Source organism: Brachypodium distachyon, chromosome 3 (assembly GCF_000005505.3).
Source record: "Brachypodium distachyon strain Bd21 chromosome 3, Brachypodium_distachyon_v3.0, whole genome shotgun sequence".
NCBI lineage: Eukaryota > Viridiplantae > Streptophyta > Magnoliopsida > Poales > Poaceae > Brachypodium > Brachypodium distachyon.
In genome coordinates, this window is record NC_016133.3 from 46,812,515 (window position 1) to 46,835,932 (window position 23,418).

The window sequence follows — 23,418 nt, forward strand, 5'->3', positions numbered from 1 at the left end:
TGACAAGTAATATTTGGATATAGTTCATGGACACAAATTTCTACAAAATATTCCATCCTATCCATAATAAGCGTCTCAAGTTTTGTACTGAATACAAACTTGTATTCCCTCCGTCTCATATTAAATGACTTTCTATTAAATGTATCTAGACGTTTTTTAAGCATAGATACATTCATATTTAGGCAACTTTGAGTCACTTAATATGGAACGAAAGGAGTATTAGATCTGAGACATTTATTATGGATCGAAGGGAGTACTATGTATTCTGGCTAGATCGACCACAGAACTTTATACTGTATATTTGGCACATTTTAAAACTTGCACGTAGAATTTACAATGTCCTCGCACAGGAAAAAAGTTGTGTGCAAAATGTGGAACCCAGTGGCAAAATCCTAGATCTGCCACTGTGTGAAACTATCGATCTCCATAGATACTTGCAACAGACGCCAACTTGTTTACCTTTAAGTGCTAGCCTATCGATCTCCATAGAAAACTCTTCAATTCTCGTCCATTGCTTCCAAACAGGGTCCCAGAAGTTCGTAAATAATAGAATAACGGTTTTTACCGTCTGAGGTTAAACCATTTGTGAACACCCTCAATTAGATTGCAGTAACTTCCTGAGCATAAAATTCCCCAGATGAGGGGGAGAGTTTGGAACAATTGTACAGAGACTGCTTGGTACATCATCTCACCCACTGTTTTGTGTTGTTACAAGGATAACTTGAGTACTGCACCATTACGTGCATTGCTTACACCAACTTTGTGACGATTCCAGCGGAACAACACAAGGCCACTACTGACTATTCAGTTAGAAATTAAATAGAGCGGTGCCTGAATGAGCACAGCAGCCGGAATGCACGGTCCAATCTGCAGTTGGACGCTTGCTTGGCTGAACCACGGTGCCAGAACAAACTGGGCACCAGATTGATAAGTTAGTTGACACCACCAATCTCCACAAAAATTGTGAATTTGGAACAGTATCAGTCTGAACTTGCTGCCCTGGCTTCCCTATAGAAGATGCAGATTCTGCTGAAAACCACCTTGCTCTCAGCACTTTTCACTTCTGACGTGCTCCAAGCATTCTAGATGTCAAGTTTCCAATCTTTTCTACACCCATGATCTTAAGGTTGATCCATGCTCTGAACCTGCATCCGTGACTCACCAACCGCAACTGGATGCTGATTATGTGCACGTGGGGTGCTAACGTCTTCAGGTAAAAACACATCAGAGTCCCACTGCACTTCTGCTATTTCCCATGTTAAGTACTTCAAGTTGCAATAATCGCTACTTATTACATACAAGTGAGTTGTTTCCATATATCAGTAGATATTACTCCTCCTTTTCAGAAAGGTTGGCATATTTGGTTTCATTAAGACAATGGACTTTGACCAATGATAATTCTATTACTATCTAATTTGTATGATACGAAATCATAATTATTAGAAAGAACTTTTGAAGACAAATCTATTGATATAATTTTCATGTATAAAATAACACATATTAATTGATTAATTCTTGGTCAAAGCGTTGCCTTAACAAAACCAAACCTTTGTGAAAAGGAGGGAGTAATGCTTAATAAATAGTCTTAAAAGGTCAACGAATGATCGCAAAGGATACGTGCTGTTTTCCATATATCGGTAATGCTAACATCCCCCTCTGTTAGGAGCCAGTAATCTGCATCAGTCTGCAAAATCATGTAGGATTGCAAGTGTTATGATGTGTTCAGATCTTTTTGACACAGGAAAAAGAGTTTTTATCAAAATTTAAGATAGGCTGCTACAGACTTAAGAATTTAGTTACTCCCTCCGGCCGGAATTACTTGTCGCAGTTTTAGTACAACGGCTGGAGGGAGTATTATTTTACAGGTATGATGCAGGGTGGGTTTTTTAAAGTAAACTTTAGAAAATCTGACTTACATTAACATCTGAAGGAATAATCCTTGTCATTCCACCAAAATCATGTGCAGAGCTAGGATCATGTGGAGTATTCTGGCTGTACTGAATATTATGCTCCACATCCATTGATTTGCTACTTTGTGCAGCATTCGTCGTATGTAAGTCTTCAGGAGGACGGTGTGTTGGCACATTTGTATGTCTTGGAGGTGTTGCTGCACCACCCAAATCCTCGAATCCCTCATCAAATTGACTGAAATTGTAAAAAGTTGTGACTAGGTGAAATTTGATCCAAATATTTAGCTCCACGAGAGGAATGAAGCCTTACCTGACTAAGTAAACATCTATTGGGCCCATTGTACTTCTTAATACGATTCTATATCTCCTCTGGAGATAATCACCGGCCTGCACGGGAAGCAGATATACAAAAGAACTCATTAATCGATTCATAAAACCATTTACTTGTGTATGCAAAGCTCAATTAATTTTATTGATCCTACCTCATCAGGATCTGGTACTTCAAGTGTAGTACCGTGAGGAGCTTTAATTGCAATTAAAGTTTCATTCTACAAAGCCCGAAACATGTTAACTGTCGTAGAGAATGACCTCAGTAGAAAAACTGTGGTGTAAAGTAAAGCTGCAAATGATAATCTAAAAATATGAAATTGTTCAACCATATAAGTAGAGTAGCAGACCTGAAAGCAGGGTAATCCCTTGATATCATCTTCAGTCACATAGAGCCATCTAACGGACAAATGAAAGTCAGGTTTTGTACATCATTAAATAGTGATGCAACTGACACAAAAGAAATGCAATTACCTTTGACTGTTCTCATCTTCTGTTAACCCCCTCAGCTTTTCGCGCATATCGCTGCAAGGAAAACAAAATTCCAGGTTATATCATACTTTTGTTAGGTTCAGTAGCAAAGCAGAGAGTACATTCTGTACAGAAGCCTGCAAATTTAAGTTATATGCAATAGCTACCAACCTTATACGCTCATCTAAGGCTTGCTCCTGCAGATTAAGATCTTCAACTTCTGCCTGAAAGATAAATTACACAAAACTGAGCATGAATATACTTATCACCATAATCCCAGAAAAAAGATCGGCGCGCTTAGGAATAGTGTGTTAATTAATTAATTTCAACAGGAATAACAAGTTTGCAGGAACAAATACCTGCAAAGCTGAAAGGCCATTATCTAATTCAACTCCTGAATCATCCAACCCCCTGTTATGCAAAAATAGCATCATAATACATGAAGCCAAGGGCAAATAAATAAGATAAACATGATCAAGGAAGAAAATATTATTACTTCCAACGAATTCTGTTCTTGAGCGTCTTTTCTATAAGACCAATTCCTTCAAGGACATTGGTGATGTCATATATGCGCCGCTTTTGAACCTAGATAAAATGGTAGGAAAAGCATGTGAATTTGTACCATCTAGAAGCAGGTAAAAGTTGGCTGGGATGATAATAGTGTGTAACCTCTAGTGTTTCTGCAGCATTATTCAAATCTAGAATGCCATCATCAGCTTGCTTGAGCAAGGTGATGAACTTTTTTGTCAAAAGTCCTGAACATGGATCACAAGGATATAAGTAACATAGCACGGTAACATGGAATACAAATTAAGATGTGATCACAAATCCTTAAAGCATAAGTTTGCAAGATTCATATGAATGCTAAACTGTGACATCTCATCCTAAAAGAAAATGATAATCATTATAGATGGGGAGTATTGGCATCACCTAATGAACTGTCATAGCGGCAAGTACCAGGAGTTGCTGGATTGAGTGGTGAGCCTGTACATTCAAAGATGTGCACGTTTAATCTTTTTTGCATGAATACATATGCAAAAAGACCTCAGACTTTGCAGCAAGTGTCTAACTTCTACTTACCAACATTTTGTGTTGGTGTCTGAGGCCCAGCTTTGTTATTCTTAGCCTTTGATTTAGAAGTCTTAACAGCTTTTCCAGACACTGGAGTGAGTAGTTTATTGCCAGTAAATCCAGGGCTGATAATCATACAGTCACTTGACTCAGAAGCATCATTTTCTTCACGTGCGGCTTTTCTTTTTAGCTGCACAAGAGGGGACTTGTTTTATATCATGGTCAGTAAGAACTGCAAACATCCGATAAGGGTAAGCATCGACTACTTAAGAACTTGAAGAAAGCGCATCATCATCTCAAGCATTAAGAAAATCCTGAGTCCTGACAGCAGAATTCATGGATATAACCTAGTATAAAGCATAAAAAAGAACTAACCAACACGTCCGCAGTGGTACTGAATCATATTATTGTGCGGACATAGTGAACTCGGAAATGAGAACCTAATTGTATAATAATCAGTCAGACGACCTGAAGAAGGTGAGCAGAAGCACTGCCGCTACTCTGTATTATCAGTATCCATTTAGAGACAACCTTGTGCAATGGCATTACAACAATGGCATATGAGAACACAAGGGGCACTGTTATACAAGCAGATAGCAAATGAGAGATGAAGTCCAGATTTGCAGCAAACAAACATAGCAGCATAATGATCATTTTACAGTATGCCAGCCATAGTAACATTATGTGATAGTCCTACAACAAATTATTTCATTAGATCTTACAGAGTATATATAAACCACTGAAATAGTGAAACCTATGCTTAATTGAAGCTTTGACCTGAAACTAGTGGCATGAAAGTTATCTGAGCAATAGGGAGGTCTTGCACAGTTGCGCTGATCTAGCACGAGCATGCACATGATCAGGTACAGGCTGAAGACAATTCAGGAGCTCCTCACTGAGCTGAACTTGTTCTGTTCATGGCATTATATTACTAAACTGTTGAAGATAAGCAACATCGCCCAGGCTTGCATCAACTACACCGGTTGCACGAAGATAGATAGGGCACCCAAAACCTACATAAGAAACTAACCAGCCCTTTCTGTTTGCAAGGTCATATGAATTTTTCTGGAGAGCATGAGTACATATAAATCGTGGGTCAACCAAGTCCTAATGCAAGCCAAGCGATGTGCAAGCAGTTGACAAGGATTGATAAGATTATGTCATTAGCATAAGTTGTCTAAGTATCCATTTATTCGAAATCTCACAATGGACAACATGTACAGAAGACAGATGCAACAATTACGATTTGACATAAAACTTCCTCCATTCCATATCTCCCTGTGGAACAGCATCATGACCTCAATTCTTTCTTTCATCCATTTCACATCGCAAAACAGAAATCCATGCTTACCTAACATAGTTTAAGCTTCCCAAAACTAAGAGGACTTTGGGGAGGTAAAGAAATTGAACAAACTTTCACCGAAATCTACATGTGGCTCCTACAGATAAACTCAAATCAGTGCATACACCCAACAAGCGCGAAATATTTGGCCGATAATCATCTACCAAACAGCCGAAAACACACGCATGCTCACCAACACCCGCACCGCAAAGGCCCCAACACGAACGTAATAAATCCAGAGATCTTTGTGGAGAAGAAGTATCTCACCGGCGTCCGTATAATAAGTCCTTCCTCAATATCAGCACCAACACCACCGGCGCCGATGCCGCCGGAGCCGGAGCCGGTGGCAGAAGAGGGAGTCGGCGCGGGGAAGCGGTGGTAGTCGTCGGGGGAGGCGAAGGGCGGGCGCGCGGGCGCGGAGAACACCGGGGGCGGACGCAGCGACTGCAGGATCTTCTGCGCGGCCGGCGGCCTGCCGCCCCCCGACATGGGGCCCGATCTCGCGATCGTGCGCTCCGTGGCCCCCAGCTCCCGAGAGCGATCCGCGGCTTCGGGGACCGAGAAGGGTGCAGGTAGGCGGGGGGCTCGCCGGAGCTAGGGTTCCGGCGGCGGCGGCGGCGGCGGCAGCGGGAGGTGGGTGGGGTTAGGGAGGTGGGAAAGGGGGAGGGGAATAGAGAGAGGGGGAAGGGGGAATGAGAGAGGAGAGAGAAGGAGAGCAGAAAACGAGGGAAGGAAGGAGGGAAATTAAGTAGTGTAGGCGTTTGGGGGTCTCGTCGGGGTCGATATGGAGGGAACCCATCCAGCGGGCCGGATTCAGAATGGGCCGCTTCAGGAATACCACGCGCTTTTACTTCTTTTCTTTTCGTGGGCTGCGCTCGGTTTTCTTCTTCATATTTTCCTCTCAAAAAGAAAATACTCTGCCATCTTGTTTTTTACTGTTTGACTTTATTATCCTTTTTTTTTGGCGGGGAGAGTTTGTCCTCATTTTAGGTTTACTACCTATCCAATTATCGATTTGCTCGATCTGCGAGTCTCATACAATAGCTAGTTCCTCAAATAACATAGACAACTCGTTTAGCAACTCTCATTTCATTTCATTTGGTACAAACAAAATAGAATTATTTTTATGGGATTTCGTTTTCAATTAGAAATGGGGATTCCAAAATCATGTTTTGATTGCTATGGATTAATAGAGTGAAAAACAGATCATATCGATTTGGGGAACGAGGTCACCACAGGCCGTCGTCAACCTTCTGTCCAACGCGAGGTGGTAGCGACGACTTTGCCTTCAATTTCACAGAAAGTTCTATACTGATTTGGGGAACGAGGTCGATGCCAAGAGAACAATGGAAAGGGGGGGGGGGGGGGAGGGGGGGTTGTAAATCATAAGCGGCAGAAACTACGAATTACCTCGGGCGCTCAAGCCTATCAAGTTGTAACCCCCAAATTTAGAAGCATTTTTCTCTAACAAAAAAATATCAATATCTAGGACGTCAAATGAAGATCACTAGATGTGTTGTGAAATAAATTTTCGTATTTCTTTGGTTGGAGAATGTATATGTTGATGCCTTTTGCTATTTAAGCTCGGTCAAATTCTAAAAGAAAAAAACCCCTTCTTTTCTGCTGGAGCTTCTTCAGAAACTAGATTTTGCTTAATTTTTAGGAAAAACTGCTGCCACGAGAAGTTCTCACAAGCTATTTTGTTGTTTCTGGACTGAAATCTTCACTCGTCTCCAAAATCAAACTGATATGAGAACAAGTGCTCGTCTAAAATTGGATCCGGCGGGATGGGCGAGGGCAACCCTGGCCCAGACGCACCGCGCGCCCTTTGCATCATCCTCCTAGTGAGCCCTTCCCGGCCGCCGTCGAGCGCCCCGCGCACCCTTCATGGCTGTTGTCGTGCGCCCTTCGCGATCGCCCCGCGAGCCTGCCGACGCCGCCCCTCGAGCCCAGCGCCCTCCCCCCGCACGCCCCGCGCCGTCGTGCCGTGCGCCCTTCGCGGCCGTCCCGCGAACCCAGCGCCGCTGCCCCGCGTGCCCTTCGCGGCAACGAGCTCCTGGATGAGAGGTTTGGGGAGATGGGGAGGAGGCAGTGCGGCCGGTTGCAGGGGAGAGACCGTCGGCGGTGGGGAGGAGGCGGGGCGGCCGGATGTGGAGAAGAGGTGGGTGGGGGAGCAGCGGCGGCGGCAGGGAGAGGAGCTCGCTCGGTCTGGGAAATAACTATTCGCCGGAAGGAACTTGGCGGTGGCATTTTGGCCATAAAAATGGTTTGCCGTGAGAGCAAGTATGAAAACACTGTGTGGAGAAGCCCAAGAAACTGGTCCAGACCAATTTTTCCTAGTAGCTCTTTTTACACATGATTTGGGTTGGACTTCTCCAGACAGCTGTTGAGAAATTTTTCCTTCTTTTTAGGTTTCAGATGTCTGGAAACTAGAAGGCGGTGTAAAGCCCAAAAGAAATGGACCAAATTAGTTTGCCACGCAAAAACACACAGGGTACCGTACTGGACTAGGAATATACCTCCACAGCTCCAGTAGCGCGTAGGCCGTCAAGGCAGCAGCCAGTAGCTACCCCAAAGTCCCAAACCCCGTCACACGCACCCAATCCCCAAACCCGCAAATCCATCCCCCTCCCAGTCCACTCCTCCGGAGCCCGGCCATGGCCTGCTCCTTCGCCACCTCCACCGTTGTCTCCTCCACCCCCACCCCCAAGCCCCTCGCTACAGCCCTCACGCCGCAGTGTCTCTCCATCTCTCGGGCGCCCCTCGCCACCGTCAGGCCCCTCCGCCTCGCCGCCGCCTCCAGATCCGCACGGACCAGCGGCTTCGTCGCCCGCGCCGGCGGAGTGGTAAGCCTCGTAACCCTACGGCCCTTTTTATTGGGTTCGGATTCGGCTCCTGCTCATCGGTCGCGGTGCCTGTTCCTCGTAGGATGAATTGCCATTGGTCGGGAACAAGGCGCCTGACTTCGACGCTGAGGCCGTGTTCGACCAGGAGTTTATCAACGTAAGCTCTCGGCTCGCCTACTTCTTCTTGTTGCCGTAGTGGTGCATGTCCTGAATTCTTGGTTTCTGAATATTGTTCCTGCGGTCGCTATCCTTGTGTTCGCAGGTGAAGCTATCTGATTACATCGGCAAAAAGTATGTGATTCTCTTCTTCTACCCATTGGACTTCACCTTCGTCTGTCCAACAGGTGAGTTTTCGGTCAAAGCAGCCCCGTTAGTGGCTAGCAAGTTCCTTTAGATGCCTGTGAGCCCTGGTCTGAGTAGTCTCTCATAAATGTGTGTGCCTGTTCTTTGCAGAGATTACTGCTTTCAGTGACAGACACGATGAATTTGAGAAGATAAACACTCAGGTTCTTGGTGTTTCAATCGACAGCGTGGTATGTCATAGCATCCTGAATTCACGCAGTTGCACACTTGATTCTTGATTTGATTTGGTGAAACGGTATTGTGTCTGTAATTCCAGCTTTGAGGCAATGGAAGGTTGTATTATGATATCTGGTGTAACAGGGCTGGTTTCAAAACCTCAGCTAACCGAATGAAATGTACAAATACCTCTCCGGTGTCAGCAAATTTGCTATTTCTAAATCACCTGAGAATTTTTTTTTGTAAGTTGATTAAGTCTGCACATCATGAAGCTTCAAGTTGCACAAAATTGTGTGCAACTTTAGTCGAGCTGTCCATTTCTGAACCTAAAGTTGCACACAAATTCTAAAATGTGCATCTACTCATTTTCCATTGGATAAAAAATCAAAGCTCAGGATCGTTGACTAAGAAATAAGTTCTTGTCAACTTGGAAATAGACTCTTCCTTCTGTACTCTAAAACAGAACCTTGGGTACTGTTTCCGGAGGTGAAACAGCAATAGTAGTATTATGTTTTAATGTCAAGATTTCATTTTTGGCCACCATTTTCGCTGACGAGGAAGTTCCCTGACTACACATGCTTTGTTCTTCTCGTAAGAAAATATGTATGCTGATATGCTTGCCCCACTAGTATAGCAATTAACCAGAAAAATGCTATACTTGGATTCTAATAGCGGTTTCAGGCATGACCATTGACTTAAATTGTTATCTTCTGGTGTAATAGGCAATAGTTGCTACTCCCTCTGATCCTAAATTCTTGACTCAAATTTGCCCAAATATGGATGTATCTATTCTTAAAAAGCGTCTAGATACATGTAATATTTTGACAACAATTTAGGATCAGAGGGAGTATTGAATTAATGTTGTTGTATATCACATGTCTGATCTGTAAGTGTTGTGCACCTGTTTTCACGTAATGGCCTTATATTAATTAGAGTTTTAGTTACTATGGTTTCTGTATTGAAGATTTTAGTTACTCCCTGCGATCCATATTAATTGTCGAACTATTACATGTATCTAGACTCTTTTTAGGCATAGATACATCCATATTTGGACAAATTTGAGACAACTAATATGGATCGGAGGGAGTACTACAGTTTTTTGCCACACATGGAACTTTTAATAGTTTGTATGTTCTTTTATAGTAAGTTAAGTTAATAGCCAGATCACCTGACATTTAAACCATTATTTGGATGCAGTTTTCCCATCTTGCATGGGTGCAGACAGACAGGAAGTCCGGTGGGCTTGGCGATCTGAAATACCCACTAATTTCTGATGTTACTAAATCAATTTCTAAGTCCTTTGGTGTCCTTATCCCTCATCAGGTATCCCATTTGACCAAATGATATGCTTGCTCTTCCATGTCGAGTGGCCCTGCCTTTTGATTTCTGCAGTACTTTGTGCTGGTATCTAAATCCTGAATCCACATGTTATGTCACAACAGGGAATTGCGTTGAGAGGACTCTTCATCATTGACAAGGAGGGGGTAATCCAGCACTCTACCATCAACAACCTTGCCATTGGGCGCAGTGTGGACGAGACCATGAGAACCCTTCAGGTACTTTACATTTTTCTTGTGCTGAATTTCAGCATTAGTCCTGTGCTTCAGCCTACAGAACAGAAGACAAACTATGCTAGTTTAATCATAAACCAACATGACAAGTACAGACACTCAAGATTTTGGTGTGCACTGCACATTTTAGTTGCAACTTTGTGCTGTACAATATCAGTTTGCAGTCGTATACAATACAACAGTGTTGATACATTTGAATTTGCAGTCTTTTACAGTACGAGTCAAGACATTTTCCTTCAAATATATACACTTACTGTGGGCCTTTTGAAGGGTAATTTTGGACATTGGATGTGCCCGTGAATACTGAAGGAATTGTACCTCCTTGTGTAGTAAATGTAAATCAATATGCATCATAGTGGACCCTACCCAAACTAAGGACCCTGAAAAAGCCAGCCTATTTTAACCTGATCTTGCCATCCAGCCCATCATGGGCATGGCTCTATTCAAACAAATGGGCTTACTTGAAAGGGGTCTCAAGCTAAGCCGGTCTAACCATTTGTAGTTCTCGTGTTTTGTGCTTTCGCCTGGGGGGAGAATGTGTGTAAGCTCAAGCTGACTGCTCTTTCTTTGTGACATAACAGGCTCTACAGTATGTCCAAGAGAACCCGGACGAGGTCTGCCCGGCAGGATGGAAGCCCGGGGAGAAGTCCATGAAGCCTGACCCGAAGGGGAGCAAAGAGTACTTCGCGGCCATCTAGGTGCGAGAAAATGCTTTGGGGCCTGTCCCGATGGCGCTGCTGTGTTGTGCGTGTTCCCGGTGAATGTGGAGTTTTGTTGCTTTTGCGAGAGCCTGCGTTTGGCCGTTTGGGTCGCGTTGACATCTTCTTTGCTGTTGTGAACCAGTGTAGTAGCACATGTGTATCATGCAACCTTCTACCCAAGAATAAGGTTCTATTTCGGCCGTATATTAAAGACATTTGAAGCCTAGCGGATGTGATTGTTCATAGCCATTTGTAGTTTTTGTCCACGCTGCATTTTAGTTCGTGGGCCGTACCGTGACTAATAACTGGATGAATCTCCAGCCCAGCCCTGCAAAACACTATAGGCTCGGAAACTTAGGCCCAAGTTTCTATTTATCGTAGGATTTTCCTGCCGGCTTTCCTCATCCTATTCCGGTGGTGGAGATCCTTTCGGAAATCTTCGTTGCATAAACGGGATAGATTGTATATTTATTCACCTTGACATATATCGGAAGGGTTAGAACTGGCTACGATTGAATAATTCCTGCCGTCCAGGTACTTCGACATCTCAACCGTAGCATAAGATTTCTCGTCACTGGGCGTTGTAGTGGTGAATATGACATTTCGTATTGTAGGATTTCGTACTGTAGGAATGCAATCCTAGCCACAAAGCTACAAGAATCTGAAGTTGGGGCTCCAATGAACCTTGGAAATCAAGGTGGCATTTTATCCCTTGGCACATTTCGGGGTGCTAATTAAGGCAATTCTCCGTCTCCTAGAATCTCAAGTTGGGGCTTCCGCTTTGGTTGCTCCATCCCTTGGCGTCTCGGATCAGGTGATCACAAAACAGAGAAAGAGAGAAAAGATGCTGCCGTTCTTTCTTACTTATCACGTTGATTAATCCTCCAGCAAGTCAGCAGTCTATCAAAGTACTCCCTTCGATTCTGAATTGTTGTCGAAATATTACATGTATATAGACGCTTTTTAAGAATAGATACGTACATATTTAGACAAATTTGAGTCAAGAATTTAGGATCAGAGGGAGTAATTAGCAAACCATTTCACGCCATCCAAATAGAATTTTGAACAAGTCGACGCGGCCTAGGAATACTTCGACTTGTTTCAATTAGCTGCACGCAGCAGAGAAAATCGACAAAAGAGCAAACAAACAACCGGACGAAGTTGATGATCACCGGCCATTCCCATGCATGCATTTCCTCTGTCCCTTCATTTCATGTCCATACCTCTCCCAGTCTCCTATCTCCTCCTATATAATTCCCCAGACCAGTTTGCTGTTGCTGATCCAACACGACGTACTCCACTACACAGCAATGACCCAATCGCAGTCCAAACCGAGGTGATAGGACAAGGCAAAATGGCATGTTCCCTGTGCATATGCGGGCCGGCGTGCATGCATGGCAAACCGGCTGACGAGATCAACTGTGTGCCTGCATGCATGCATGTGAAAATTCTGCCAGGGAAGGAATGACTCGACGTACATGCGCTTCCCTTTCCCATTTCCAATCCAGCCCTGCTGCCTACTGTTCGCCGTTAGTGCTTCTCTTCTTATCGGAGGTGATCGGCAGAGTCAGGCCAGGCCAGGCCAGGGGCCAGACATATGCATGCAGAGGCAGTTAGTATTAAAATGTGGCCGCTTTTAGCCGGATAATGCCACATAAGTGCTTTTGTTCTAGCTTTCACCCTTCATCGCATCTTTGAAGGAAAAAGGGGTTTCATCCCTCCCTGCCTGGCCTGAATGAACAGACCAGGATGGGCCTAGCTTGCTGATCATCTTTGTTTAGCCTAAACTGAATATATGCATGGTCTCTCGACAAGCTAGCTAATCCTGTCGATCGCCTGGATGCTCTGCTTTGCGAGAGGGGCCGTTAACTAAGCAAAGAATAGTTAAGCCTTGTTTGATTCTATCGACGGCTTTCGTGCATGGCCCCTTTCTTTCTTTCCATATGTTTCTGTTCTTCTCTTTTCCTCTTCTTTTTCTTTTCTTTCTCTTTTGCTTGTGTTACTTGTCTAGCTGCTGCTGCTGCTGCTGATCGATGTGTGCACTTTTTCCATCCCGCGGAGCTCTCCTTTTGTAGTAGCGTTTTCCTTTTCCCTTTGCCTTTGCGGAGTAACCACTGCCTTTGCCATCATTAGGGATTGTCCTTTTGCTGTCCTCCGGGCCCCATGTGGTGGCCAGAGCTTTTCTTGACCGTGACTTAGTTGGGATTTGCAGTTTGAAAAGATCACTCGGAGAGAAAGCAGAAACGAAAAACAATTGCATATGGAAAGCCCTACAAAGGGGGCTAAATGGTCATTGGAAAAGTGTTGAGCACGCTATTTGGTTTGCAAAAACTCAAATACGCATTCTATGTTTGCACAACTGTTTTAATTTATGGTGGCCGATGCATCACGTTTTCATATCCCGCGCACTGCATGTACAAATCGTAAGAAATGATGATTGAGGAATGAAGTTGGATTGACGGTTATATATGAGCAACCTATGATCATTCGTTTCCCCTCTCTGTTAGTCTTTTTCCATATCTCTCAGTTCACATCCCTATAAAGAACAACGTTGGAGCACGACTTTTGATGCAAATGTGCGCGATTATGACCCTGGTCAATGGCGCTTAGCTTAGACGCACTTTGATGCACAGGCTTGGGCTTTTAACTCCACTGTTAATTCGTCCCCACCGGCCGGGCTCTTTTGGGGCAACAAAACTACTAATGCTGGCTGAACTTGGAAATTAAGTTCATGACGACCCTTCTGATTCACTATAAAGATTTACCTCTATATGTTCACTAATCGATACTCCTATTTTGTTTGCTATTGTACTAAATGCTAGTACTGAGCCATTCTTTCTAAAACCAATTAAATGTTAGCTAAACCATTGAATTCCTTCTCTAAAATGCACTTGGGTAGACCTTTGTTTGACAATATGCTACACTTTGAATAATGTAAGACGCCCAGCAAACAGTACATGTCAAGATTTAATTTGGACCAAAACTAACTAGAACGAGGAAATGTCTATGTGACACAAATATCATGCACCATGGGAAATGTTTCTGATCAATGCGGATTCAGTGGTACTCCATGGTGCTGCGACCGCCCGGCTGGCGCTGCTGTGAATAGCGGACGGAGGTGCTGCGACCGCTCGCCGGCGGTGTTGCGAACGGGAGGCGCGGTGGTGCTGCGACCGTCGGCCGACACTGCTGCGAACAGTGGCTGGGGTTGCTGCGACTGGCAGGCGGAGATGCTGCGACTGCCACCGGCGGTGCTCCGAACAGAAGGCAGCGGCGCACCTGTGACCGGTGCTCCAGCGAACGGGAGGTGGTACTGACCGCGGCCGGCGCGGTGGCGAACGGGAGATGTGGCGGCCGGTGCAGCGGTGCTGCCGGAGGAATAAGTGCTGCAACCGCTGGCGGTGAAGATCAGGGGACTCACATGGGGTGATCGGACGGTATCGCTCACGCTAATCCAACGTTGCAGAGGCAGCCGATCTTTTCTCTCCTGTCGCCCGATCGACGCCTAGCGCGGGCCTACTAATTTTGCCAAAATTGTTCAAAATTAGAGCACTATTGCTAATTGACATTTACATGTAAAGTAATCCGCCTATCTTGGATTAATGTTAAACAACGATCATATATCTACATGTACATATAAGTTACTAGTAGTACTTTCTAATTATGTATCATTTCCTTGATTTTCTGAAAACGATGAATGAAGGGCAAGCTCAGCATCTCATGCATTATACAGAACATAAATCGGAAAGCGTACATGCATATATATGGGCGTCTAGATACATAGGGCGACACTTGATTCCTTTTACTTTGAGTCCCTTGTGGAAAGAGGCCGTACATATTTCCCAATTGTTCTTTAGAGCACACAGCAAAAAGCCAAAAACTGTACACACATTCATACGTACGTACGTACAGTACGTATATATATAGGGCGACATCAGCTTTCTTGTTATTGAACAATGGATGGGGGATTCTTGAGGGGATCCCAGCTGGGCCCCGGGCCAAAAGATGAGATGTCAGTGCAACGCAGGCCACGTCAGATCCATCCATCAAATCGATCACATAAAGTATCAACGTTGCATCATCGTCATCATTTGCATGCAGCTGGGGATTCGATCCCCGCCGTACGTTGCGGCGTTGCCTGCATGCATAATGATGTTGCTGCAATAGTGCAGCATGCAGAGTGCTAACTCCGAACCGATATTGCTCGTATGGTTCTAAGTTGCGATAGTAGCATGCAGCAGGGAATCTACTATTCTGTTCCAAAATATAGCACGAATAACTCTTGTTTATTATCGGACTTCTAAATTTTGACCGAGCTTATAATGTCAAACTAATATATCATAAAAATGTGTTTCACAATTCATCAAATGATCTTAAGTTGGCAGCATAGATGTTTTTTTTTGTTATAACATTAGTCAAACTTATTAAGAAAGTTTGACAGTAAAAAAAGTTATCGCCTTACCCTTACGTAGTAATGCACGTTTTAGTTTACAGAAGAATGCATGCACGTATAGTAACAAAAAGGTCTAGTCATGTTCAATCTAGTTTCAATCATACCATTATAAATTTATAACTGTTAAATTCTCTCTCTTGTTACTCATGTTCATGTACTCCCTCCGTCCGCTGAAATATTATATTTATCTAGACGTTTTTTAAGTATAGATATGTATATTTGGACAAATTTGAGTCACTTAATATGGGAAGAAGAGAGTATAATTATATTGTATTCCTCCGATCCATTTTAATTGTCTCAAATTTGTCCAAATATGAATGTATCTATGCCTAAAAAATATCTAGATACATGTAATATTTCGACAATTAATATGGATCGGAGGGAGTGTGTCATCCTTGAGACAGTTATTCTCCCAAGAGAAGCAAGCAGCAAACGGAATCTCTGGCTCGATCTGATGCACTCTGGCCTCTGGGTGGCGCGGGCGGGCATCACATCCCACATATTCCTCATCCATGCACCCGCAGGCTGCAGCTCGTACGGCTGTCCAGGCTTGGCAAAAACAAACTTGCAAAAAAGCAGACATGCAACCCCTAGAATCCTAGATCATGATCGGTACCATCAATGCATCTACTCTTTTGCATAAACATGCATGCCCCAATGATCGATGAACTCACATACAGATCGTGAAACACCAAATCTTTCTGTAGATCAGGTTCTAAATTTCAGGAGGATTATCGATCGATCAGTGTGCTCACTTTGATGCACATTTGGTATCAAAATGTGCACTTAAGTAAGCTAGATTTGACTGTTCTTTATTCTTTAGAGGCGTGCATGCATATGTAGGCAGGAATTGATGCATGCAGCTGATCACCTACAGTACACATGCATGCCACAAGAAACAAACAAACAAACAATCTAGTTACAGATACTGTGGGCATGCACATCCATACTCTAACTAGTGCACTATTACTATTAATCGTAGCTAGCTAGGTGCTGCTGTGCTACCGAGACAGCTAGTATGGTCTTGTAGACAGAGAGGGGAGAGATGGAGGGAAAGCTGGAGGAGCTTTGTAGTACCTGCTTGGCTGCTTTGTCAGCACATGCAATCCACTTTTTTCACACAACGAAATCCACTTTAATTTGGACCAAAGAAACCCTTCTCCTCTAGAAAAAAAAAACTTCAGCAACTCAGCCCTCCCCATCAAGAAAAGCACAAGACCCAAACACCAAAGATAAATAAGAATCCCATCAGAATTTCAGAACTTCACCTCACACTGCAACACACCCACAGCACAGAGCAGCAGGCAGCATATAAAGCAGCCGGCCGTGAAGGGCCAGACACCCCCCACTATACGTACACTCCATATCCATCTATCATCATCTACCGATCTGTCTCTCTAGCTTGCACCTAGCAAGCTAATCAACCGCGCCAGACAGTACACTTCATATACATCATCAATTAACAAGCCTCTTTCTGAGAGCCCTCAAGATCAGAGTGATTAATCATATTGGAGAGATGAGAGCCGGGGTGTGCACGGTGCAGCAGGCGCTGACGGCGGAGGCTGCGGCGGTGGTGAAGCAGGCGGTGAGCCTGGCGCGGCGGCGCGGCAACGCGCAGGTGACGCCGCTGCACGTGGCGAGCGCGATGCTCCACGCGTCCACGGGGCTCCTCCGCGCGGCGTGCCTCCGGTCGCACTCGCACCCGCTGCAGTGCAAGGCCCTGGAGCTCTGCTTCAACGTGGCGCTCAACCGCCTCCCCGCGGGCTCCCCGCTCCACGGCCACGTCTACTACCCGCCGTCCCTCTCCAACGCGCTCGTCGCCGCCTTCAAGCGCGCGCAGGCGCACCAGCGCCGGGGCGGCTCCGTCGACACCAACCAGCAGCAGCAGCCGGTGCTTGCCGTCAAGATCGAGCTGGAGCAGCTGGTGATCTCCATTCTGGATGACCCCAGTGTGAGCCGAGTCATGCGGGAGGCGGGCTTCTCCAGCCCCCAGGTCAAGGCCAACGTGGAGCACGCCGTCGTCTCTTCCATCGAAGGAACAAAGGGCTTAACCAACCCTAACCCTAGCAGCAGCAGCTCACCGCCGACTGAATTCGAAAACAAACCAGCTGGCATCGGCAAGCTCCCTGTAGTGGAACAAGTGCGAGAGGAGGACGTGGCGGCCATCCTGGACTGCCTGGCCAGCGGCCGGAGCAAGAGGCGGGTCATGGTCGTGGCCGAGTCGTCCTCCGCGGCCGAGGCAGCGGCAATGGCAGCCGTGGACAGGATCAAGGAAAAGGCCGCGCCCCCGCGCGTGATCAGCATCAGCGTGTCCATGTTCCGGGACGCGCTGAGGGAGGATGCCGAGCGGCGTCTCGGCGAACTCCGGCGCGCGGTCGCCAGGGACAGCAAGGCCGCGGCGGGCGGAAGCAGGGGCGTGGTGCTCGTGGTGGAGGACCTGAGGTGGGCCGCCGAGTTCTGGGCCGGGCGCGTGGGGAGGAGGAGCGCGAGCAGCAGCTGCTACTACTACTGCGCCGTGGAGCACGCCGTGGGCGAGGTGCGCGCCCTGGCGTGCCGCGGCGAGGGCGACGGCGTCTGGCTAGTCGCCTACGGGTCGTACCAGGCTTACATGAGATGCAGAGCTGGGAACCCGTCGCTGGAGAGCCTCTGGGGAATCCAGCCGCTCGCCATCCCCTCCGGCAGCCTCGCGCTGAGCCTCAGCTCCGCCGACGTCGACAGGTAAAATTTGAAATCAATCCTTTCCTCTGTTCTTCTCTTGCCTGCCTGCTAGTACACACCTTTTCTACTAGCTGCCAATTAAGATCCAACGGATTAGACTTGTGGTTAACTGCATGCATGTGACATATGAGCTGTGATAGAGAACTCTGTGCAAGCATGCATGAAACGATGTACGGCCGGGTGGCAGATTGAATCTCATCTCATGCATTACCGTTTTTATGTCCTTGCAGTGCAATCGCACTCAGTCATCGTCAGTCAACGTCGCCTGCTTGTCTGTCTCTTTTGGACGCGTCCTGCTCCGGCCAGCCGATGGCGGCCGTCTCCAGCTGCTGCGGCGATTGCTCCGCTACAAACCCCGATGCCATGAGATCAGCATCGCATCGGTCAATCGTGCCGTCTTCGTCCACCAATATCCCTCCTTGGCTTCGTCATTGCCGCGATCAGGTAAATTTCGATCGTAACGCTTTGCTTTTGGTTAGGCACAACATTTTTACATTATAATTGATGTAGATTTAATTTGTTTACACCGTACTTAACGCATGCAGGAGCTTCCTCCTTGCAAGAATTGGAGCTCAACGACATGCGGCGGCTCGGCGTCCCAAAGGACGACACAGCTGAACTTCTCGACGGCGGTGTCGCCGTCCTCCTCCGTCTCCTCCTACGAGCAGTACTACAACATGCACCAGCCGTACCAGCCATGGATTGTGGCGGACGTGCACGAGCCCTCCAAGCACTCATGGAGAGCCAAGTGCAGCTTCGACAATGTCCTCATGGACGAGGCTGTGGAAGGCGTGAAGCTTCTGAGCGCAGCAGCGGTCAAGTCCAAGTCCCGCGACTCCAGCGCCTCCAACGGCGGCTCAGTGGAGGTCGGGTGCCGCTCCAGGTCGTTCAAGGAGGTGAGCGCCGAGAACCTCAAGGTGCTCTGCGGCGCGCTGGAGAAGGAGGTGCCGTGGCAGAAGGAGATCGTGCCCGAGATCGCCAGCACGGTTCTCCGGTGCCGCTCGGGCATGGCCAAGAGGCGCGACGCGATGAAGGCCAAGGAGGAGACGTGGATGCTCTTTCTCGGAGGCGACACGGACGGCAAGTTGAGGGTGGCCAGGGAGCTCGCGGGGCTCGTCTTCGGCTCGCGCAAGAGTTTCGTGTCCATCGACGCCGACGCGTGCTCGCCGGCACGGTCGGATTCCTTCGTCGAGCAGAAGCACCACGGCAGCAAGAGGCATCGGTCGGAGGCGAGCCACCTCGAGAGGCTGTTCGAGGCCGTGCGCGACAACCCGCATCGTGTCATCTTGATGGAGGGCGTGGAGCGAGTCGACCGGCGCTGCCAGATGGGCATCAAGGAGGCCATCGAGAGCGGCGTGGTGCGGCGGAGCCACTCCGGCGCCGGCGCCGGCGCCGACGACGATGATGTGGCTTCCCTCGGCGACGCCATCGTCGTGCTCTGCTGCGACAGCTTCGACTCCAGGTCGAGGGCTTGCTCCCCGCCGACGATGAGCAAGAAGGCCAAGGCGAAGAGCGACGATGACGACAAGAGTAATGATCGTCATGACAATGAAGCCGCGTCTTGCTTTGATCTCAACATGAGTGTGGATGAGGACCAAGAAGTGGTGGTGGACGAGTACTGCAGCTTCGGTGATGCCGGTCTGATCAAGGCAGTGGACAGGACATTGTTCTTCAGAACACCGGAGGAAGTCTGATTGGTCAGCCTTGTTTGAGATGATCTGATGACCAAGTCGAAATTGATCGATCGATGTCTTTGAACTTTTTCTCCGGATCCGGCCTTTTTAGTTTTTCTGTTTTCTTGTTTATTACTGGGGAGATGCATGAGATAAGATTAGATGGAATGGTTTAATACCCTGGCTAGCTAGCTACTATATATGTATGTTTGGTTCAGTATGTTGGGAAAACACCTTGTAAATTTCCTAGTGGTAAATCTGGTGGGAGCATGAATTTGTTCAAGGTTACTCAATTTTGTTTTTAGATGATTGGATCAAGGGTTACATACTGGTACTAGTACGGAAAATTGTTGATATAATCCAAAACTCTACCCACCTGAGTGTGTCAGAATTGTTGCACTTGTAAAATTGTTGCATAGGTAGTTTGATTATTCCTTGTGGTGAAACCAGTCTACGCAGGTTCAACTCCTAGACTTGACATGGGTGTTCGCATTTATCTAAATTTATTCCAAGATCTAACCGGTACGTGTTATTCTTTTAACTGGGAGTGACTCACCCACAACTACGAGGTGCCTATGGTGACTTCGTCGATCTCAAGATCTATCAGCTCAGTCTCTCGGATGTGCTCATAAGGGTAGGGCGTGTGTACCTTCATAAGCGCGAGTGCGTATTATTGAGTGTCTGCGTGTTGCATGTGTACTAATTTTCTCAAGAAAATGTTGCATGAGCGCTGTCGTTGAGAACAAGTGTACGCATGTCACATGCAGTTGAACGCGGTAGAGTTCATGAAAACCTCTACATCTATCATGCACCGATGTAGAAAGACATGAACCATAAATCTGTCACTCCAAGTTAAATCTGGGTTTGACCATCACCATAGTAAATTGGAATGAAGAGAAAATTAGTTGCCCGATATTGTAAGTAGAAGGACAAAATTTGCACCCAAAAGAGTTGAGGGACAATGTTTTCACTTTCAAAATAGTTTGAAGGACGAAAAATACACCTTTTTGGAGAAATGTTTATATTGTGGCGAGCTACTTCACTGAAATTAACTTTGTATGTGTTGGGATTTATTTCACAACCCTTATATATTGTGGACAATCCCATTGCATTGCATATCCACAAATTGGGCTGGGATTATAGTAGCCCTAGGTAGGTGTAATTTGTTTATTCGTAATTCAGAAAAATCACAAGGAACAACAATTTTATACGATGATAAGCATGAATACGTCACATGCATATGGGACTATAATTAGATAAGGTTTTTGGTATTAGCAGACACATCGAACCTTTCTTTGATGTTAGCTTCCCAAGCTTTTAGTCGATCAACTAATTAATGGAGGGTATATCATAAAAACCATGACACTGATTTTGAAATATATTGTCCACCTTTTCCAAATGGCTCGAGCTTTTGGATGAACCGAATATGTGCATTCAACTCAATAGGGCCGGTGTCCGAGCCATGCAAGAGATTGTCAGTTCAAAGCTCAGCCAGCACGCTGTTACTCCGTCCGTTCCATAAAAATCGGCACGGTTTTGAACTAGTTCTAGTTGATAGCCATGCCAATATTTATGGAACTGAGTGAGTAGTAAAAATAGTGTGGGCTGCAGCTCCTACAGAAACAGAGAAACTTATTAATTAGATGTATTCAAATCTTTTTTGCAGGTAGATGCATTCAATTTGACATCGATCTTCACCTAGAATTTTTGTAGGAGTATATTCTAAATATTAAAGCATGTCGATCGACGCCGGTAGGTTGTGTGCGGGTGCGGCCTGGAGCTATGGATGACGTGGTACTGATATATATGGTGCAAAAATACACAGAGATTCAAAACTTGGAGCTTGCGCAAAGGTGGAGCCACTTTATAAGGCAAAGGAGCAATCTTCCTCCTGAGAAATGAGGCAAAACGGCACACCTTTTAATACTAGTCGAATGTGATTTAGAAAAGGATCGGTGCAACTTTTTCCTTTTTTTTTCCTTTCAATTTTATTGCCTTTTGCTTTAGGTCTGCACAAGCCCAACATTCTCGTCTTTGGGGTGTGTGAAAAGCTCAACAATTCAACATAGACACACACAAAAGATGAAGACATAATTAAGCATATACTTAGGCCTCTTGGACTCTAAAGATTGGTGCTTTAGAATCCTTTAAAAATAATGATCTTCCATAATTTTCCCGATGGACCCTAGAACCTCACAAATAACTGACACCTCTTTAAATTGGTAAGTTTGTCGGTACGTAATATTAGCCTTTTTTTTCACACAATCTACTTAATATGATTTTGCACCTTTTCTTTCACTTTTTTGTTACGTACGCACCAAAAGAGGTAAGGCCATGCTTGCTCATACTAGAATGACATAACACAAAATAGAAAATCGTTGATGTTGAAACTAGCTATATATGGGGTACACAATAATTCTTTAATTACTCAAATATACATATATGGGTTTGATATTTCTCTCACCACAGATGTGTAATTTAATTAGTCGACTTACAAATACTCGACTTTTGTGCAAAGTTAATTGAGTCAAAAGCTGATGTTTTGACTCGAGAAAATCAACTTATCAAGTACTGTCTGTATTGTCTTGCTGAGAACTTAAGTATTAGTCATTTCCTATCTATAAGTTATTTTTCCATCTTAATTTTGCTACCTATAGTACTTGCATGCAGACCATTCATTGATTGTACTATAGGATTATAAGGCAGTTGAGTTCCAATTAATTTCCAGTGTGTCGCAATGTTGGCAATCAAAATACTCATCACATATATAGAGCATATGAGTATTATTTTCCACGGTGTGTTAAGCCCTACCCGTAAATACTGTTCACACGAGCTGAAAATATTTCTTAATTAATAGAGAGCGAGTAAGTAGAAGCAACAAGGTACTAACTTCCATGGCCGGAGAGTTGTAGATAAAGTGGTAAAGTGAGACAGGCTACGTACTGCACCACGATCAGAAACATACTTATCAGGCCATATGTGTTTGCTTTTGTTCTGCATCCATTTGTATATGCAGCTAAGCTGCCTAGCTAGCTAGGCTAGCTTGCATGCATGGGCTAACTTGGAAACAGCCTCTCTTTAGCATACATGCATGGTTTCAAACTTGATCTCTTCAAAACTCCAATATATGTGTGATGATGAGACAAACCTGGAATAGAACTTTGATCGGCTGTCCCAGCTTGCTCGATCATTCATGCATCTCTCGGGATTCGAGCGCGACATCTTTTCGTGATTATGCTTCTCGATCCTAAGTATTCCCGCCTGCCCTTTTTCTCTTTTTTAAAGCGATGGTGCAGACCCTTTTGAGCACCTCAAGATCGACTCTTTCCTTTAGGTAAATTTAGTCGGTTGAATAATTACTTATGAGTTAGATCAACAAGATTAACATGAACTGAAACTCCGAAAGTGACCGAAAGAAATATTACTATACATATATTCTGTTATATTCATGAGCCGAAAGAAACATGTACAATATTCACCAATCAAGTTGCCCCATTTTTTTTCCGGATGCATATACCCCTAAACTTTTGCACTAATTTACAAGTATGCATATCTATATATTTCCAGAAAAGTTCACAACTTTCTGCAGTGAAAAAAATGTGACTAATCTAAATGTGGGGGAATCAGCATCCAAGAAGCTGGGTTGTCAAATGCATTTCCTCAAAGTATTAAGCACTTGCGTGTAGAATTTATCAGCTGGTAAGCTAAGTAGATATGTTTGAACAAAGCTAATGAATTGCTAAAGATGAGTCGTCATGGAGAGACAAAGTTTCCACAGCACAGATGCTTTTGCTAGAGATTTTCCAGAAGAAAGAG

The 23,418-nt window shown here is 45.3% G+C and overlaps 3 protein-coding genes across 6 annotated transcripts; 2 read left to right on the forward strand and 1 right to left on the reverse strand.

Annotated features, from left to right (window-relative positions):
- Positions 1-582: 582 nt before the first annotated feature.
- LOC100823596 (transcription factor E2FA) lies at positions 583-5,820 on the reverse strand. 4 transcript variants are annotated; one of them, XM_014900046.2, is made up of 14 exons: positions 5,389-5,820; positions 3,789-3,984; positions 3,639-3,692; positions 3,378-3,463; positions 3,205-3,293; positions 3,068-3,119; positions 2,880-2,932; positions 2,712-2,762; positions 2,588-2,636; positions 2,393-2,458; positions 2,221-2,297; positions 1,917-2,145; positions 1,618-1,684; positions 583-1,243 (listed from the first exon to the last, which is right to left on the reverse strand). In XM_014900046.2, the coding sequence occupies exons 1-14, from the start codon at positions 5,608-5,610 to the stop codon at positions 1,122-1,124; spliced, it is 1,413 nt and encodes a 470-aa protein (XP_014755532.1). In that variant the 5' UTR covers positions 5,611-5,820; the 3' UTR covers positions 583-1,121. The 4 variants fall into 4 exon arrangements, with proteins under 4 accessions (XP_014755532.1, XP_010235503.1, XP_014755531.1 ...); XM_010237201.3 differs by having other exon boundaries at positions 3,789-3,969; positions 5,389-5,819; XM_014900045.2 differs by having other exon boundaries at positions 583-1,246; positions 5,389-5,817.
- Positions 5,821-7,665: 1,845 nt separating this feature from the next.
- Positions 7,666-10,984, forward strand: LOC100823900 (2-Cys peroxiredoxin BAS1, chloroplastic). Its single transcript, XM_003575037.4, has 7 exons — positions 7,666-7,967; positions 8,050-8,124; positions 8,230-8,311; positions 8,421-8,500; positions 9,684-9,809; positions 9,929-10,042; positions 10,639-10,984. The coding sequence occupies exons 1-7, from the start codon at positions 7,779-7,781 to the stop codon at positions 10,753-10,755; spliced, it is 783 nt and encodes a 260-aa protein (XP_003575085.1). The 5' UTR covers positions 7,666-7,778; the 3' UTR covers positions 10,756-10,984.
- A 5,347-nt stretch (positions 10,985-16,331) lies between these two features.
- LOC100844688 (protein SMAX1-LIKE 3) lies at positions 16,332-19,906 on the forward strand. The gene is made up of 3 exons (XM_014900567.2): positions 16,332-17,929; positions 18,160-18,373; positions 18,475-19,906. Exons 1-3 carry the CDS (start codon positions 16,728-16,730, stop codon positions 19,621-19,623), a joined length of 2,565 nt encoding a protein of 854 aa, XP_014756053.1. The 5' UTR covers positions 16,332-16,727; the 3' UTR covers positions 19,624-19,906.
- Positions 19,907-23,418: the final 3,512 nt, after the last annotated feature.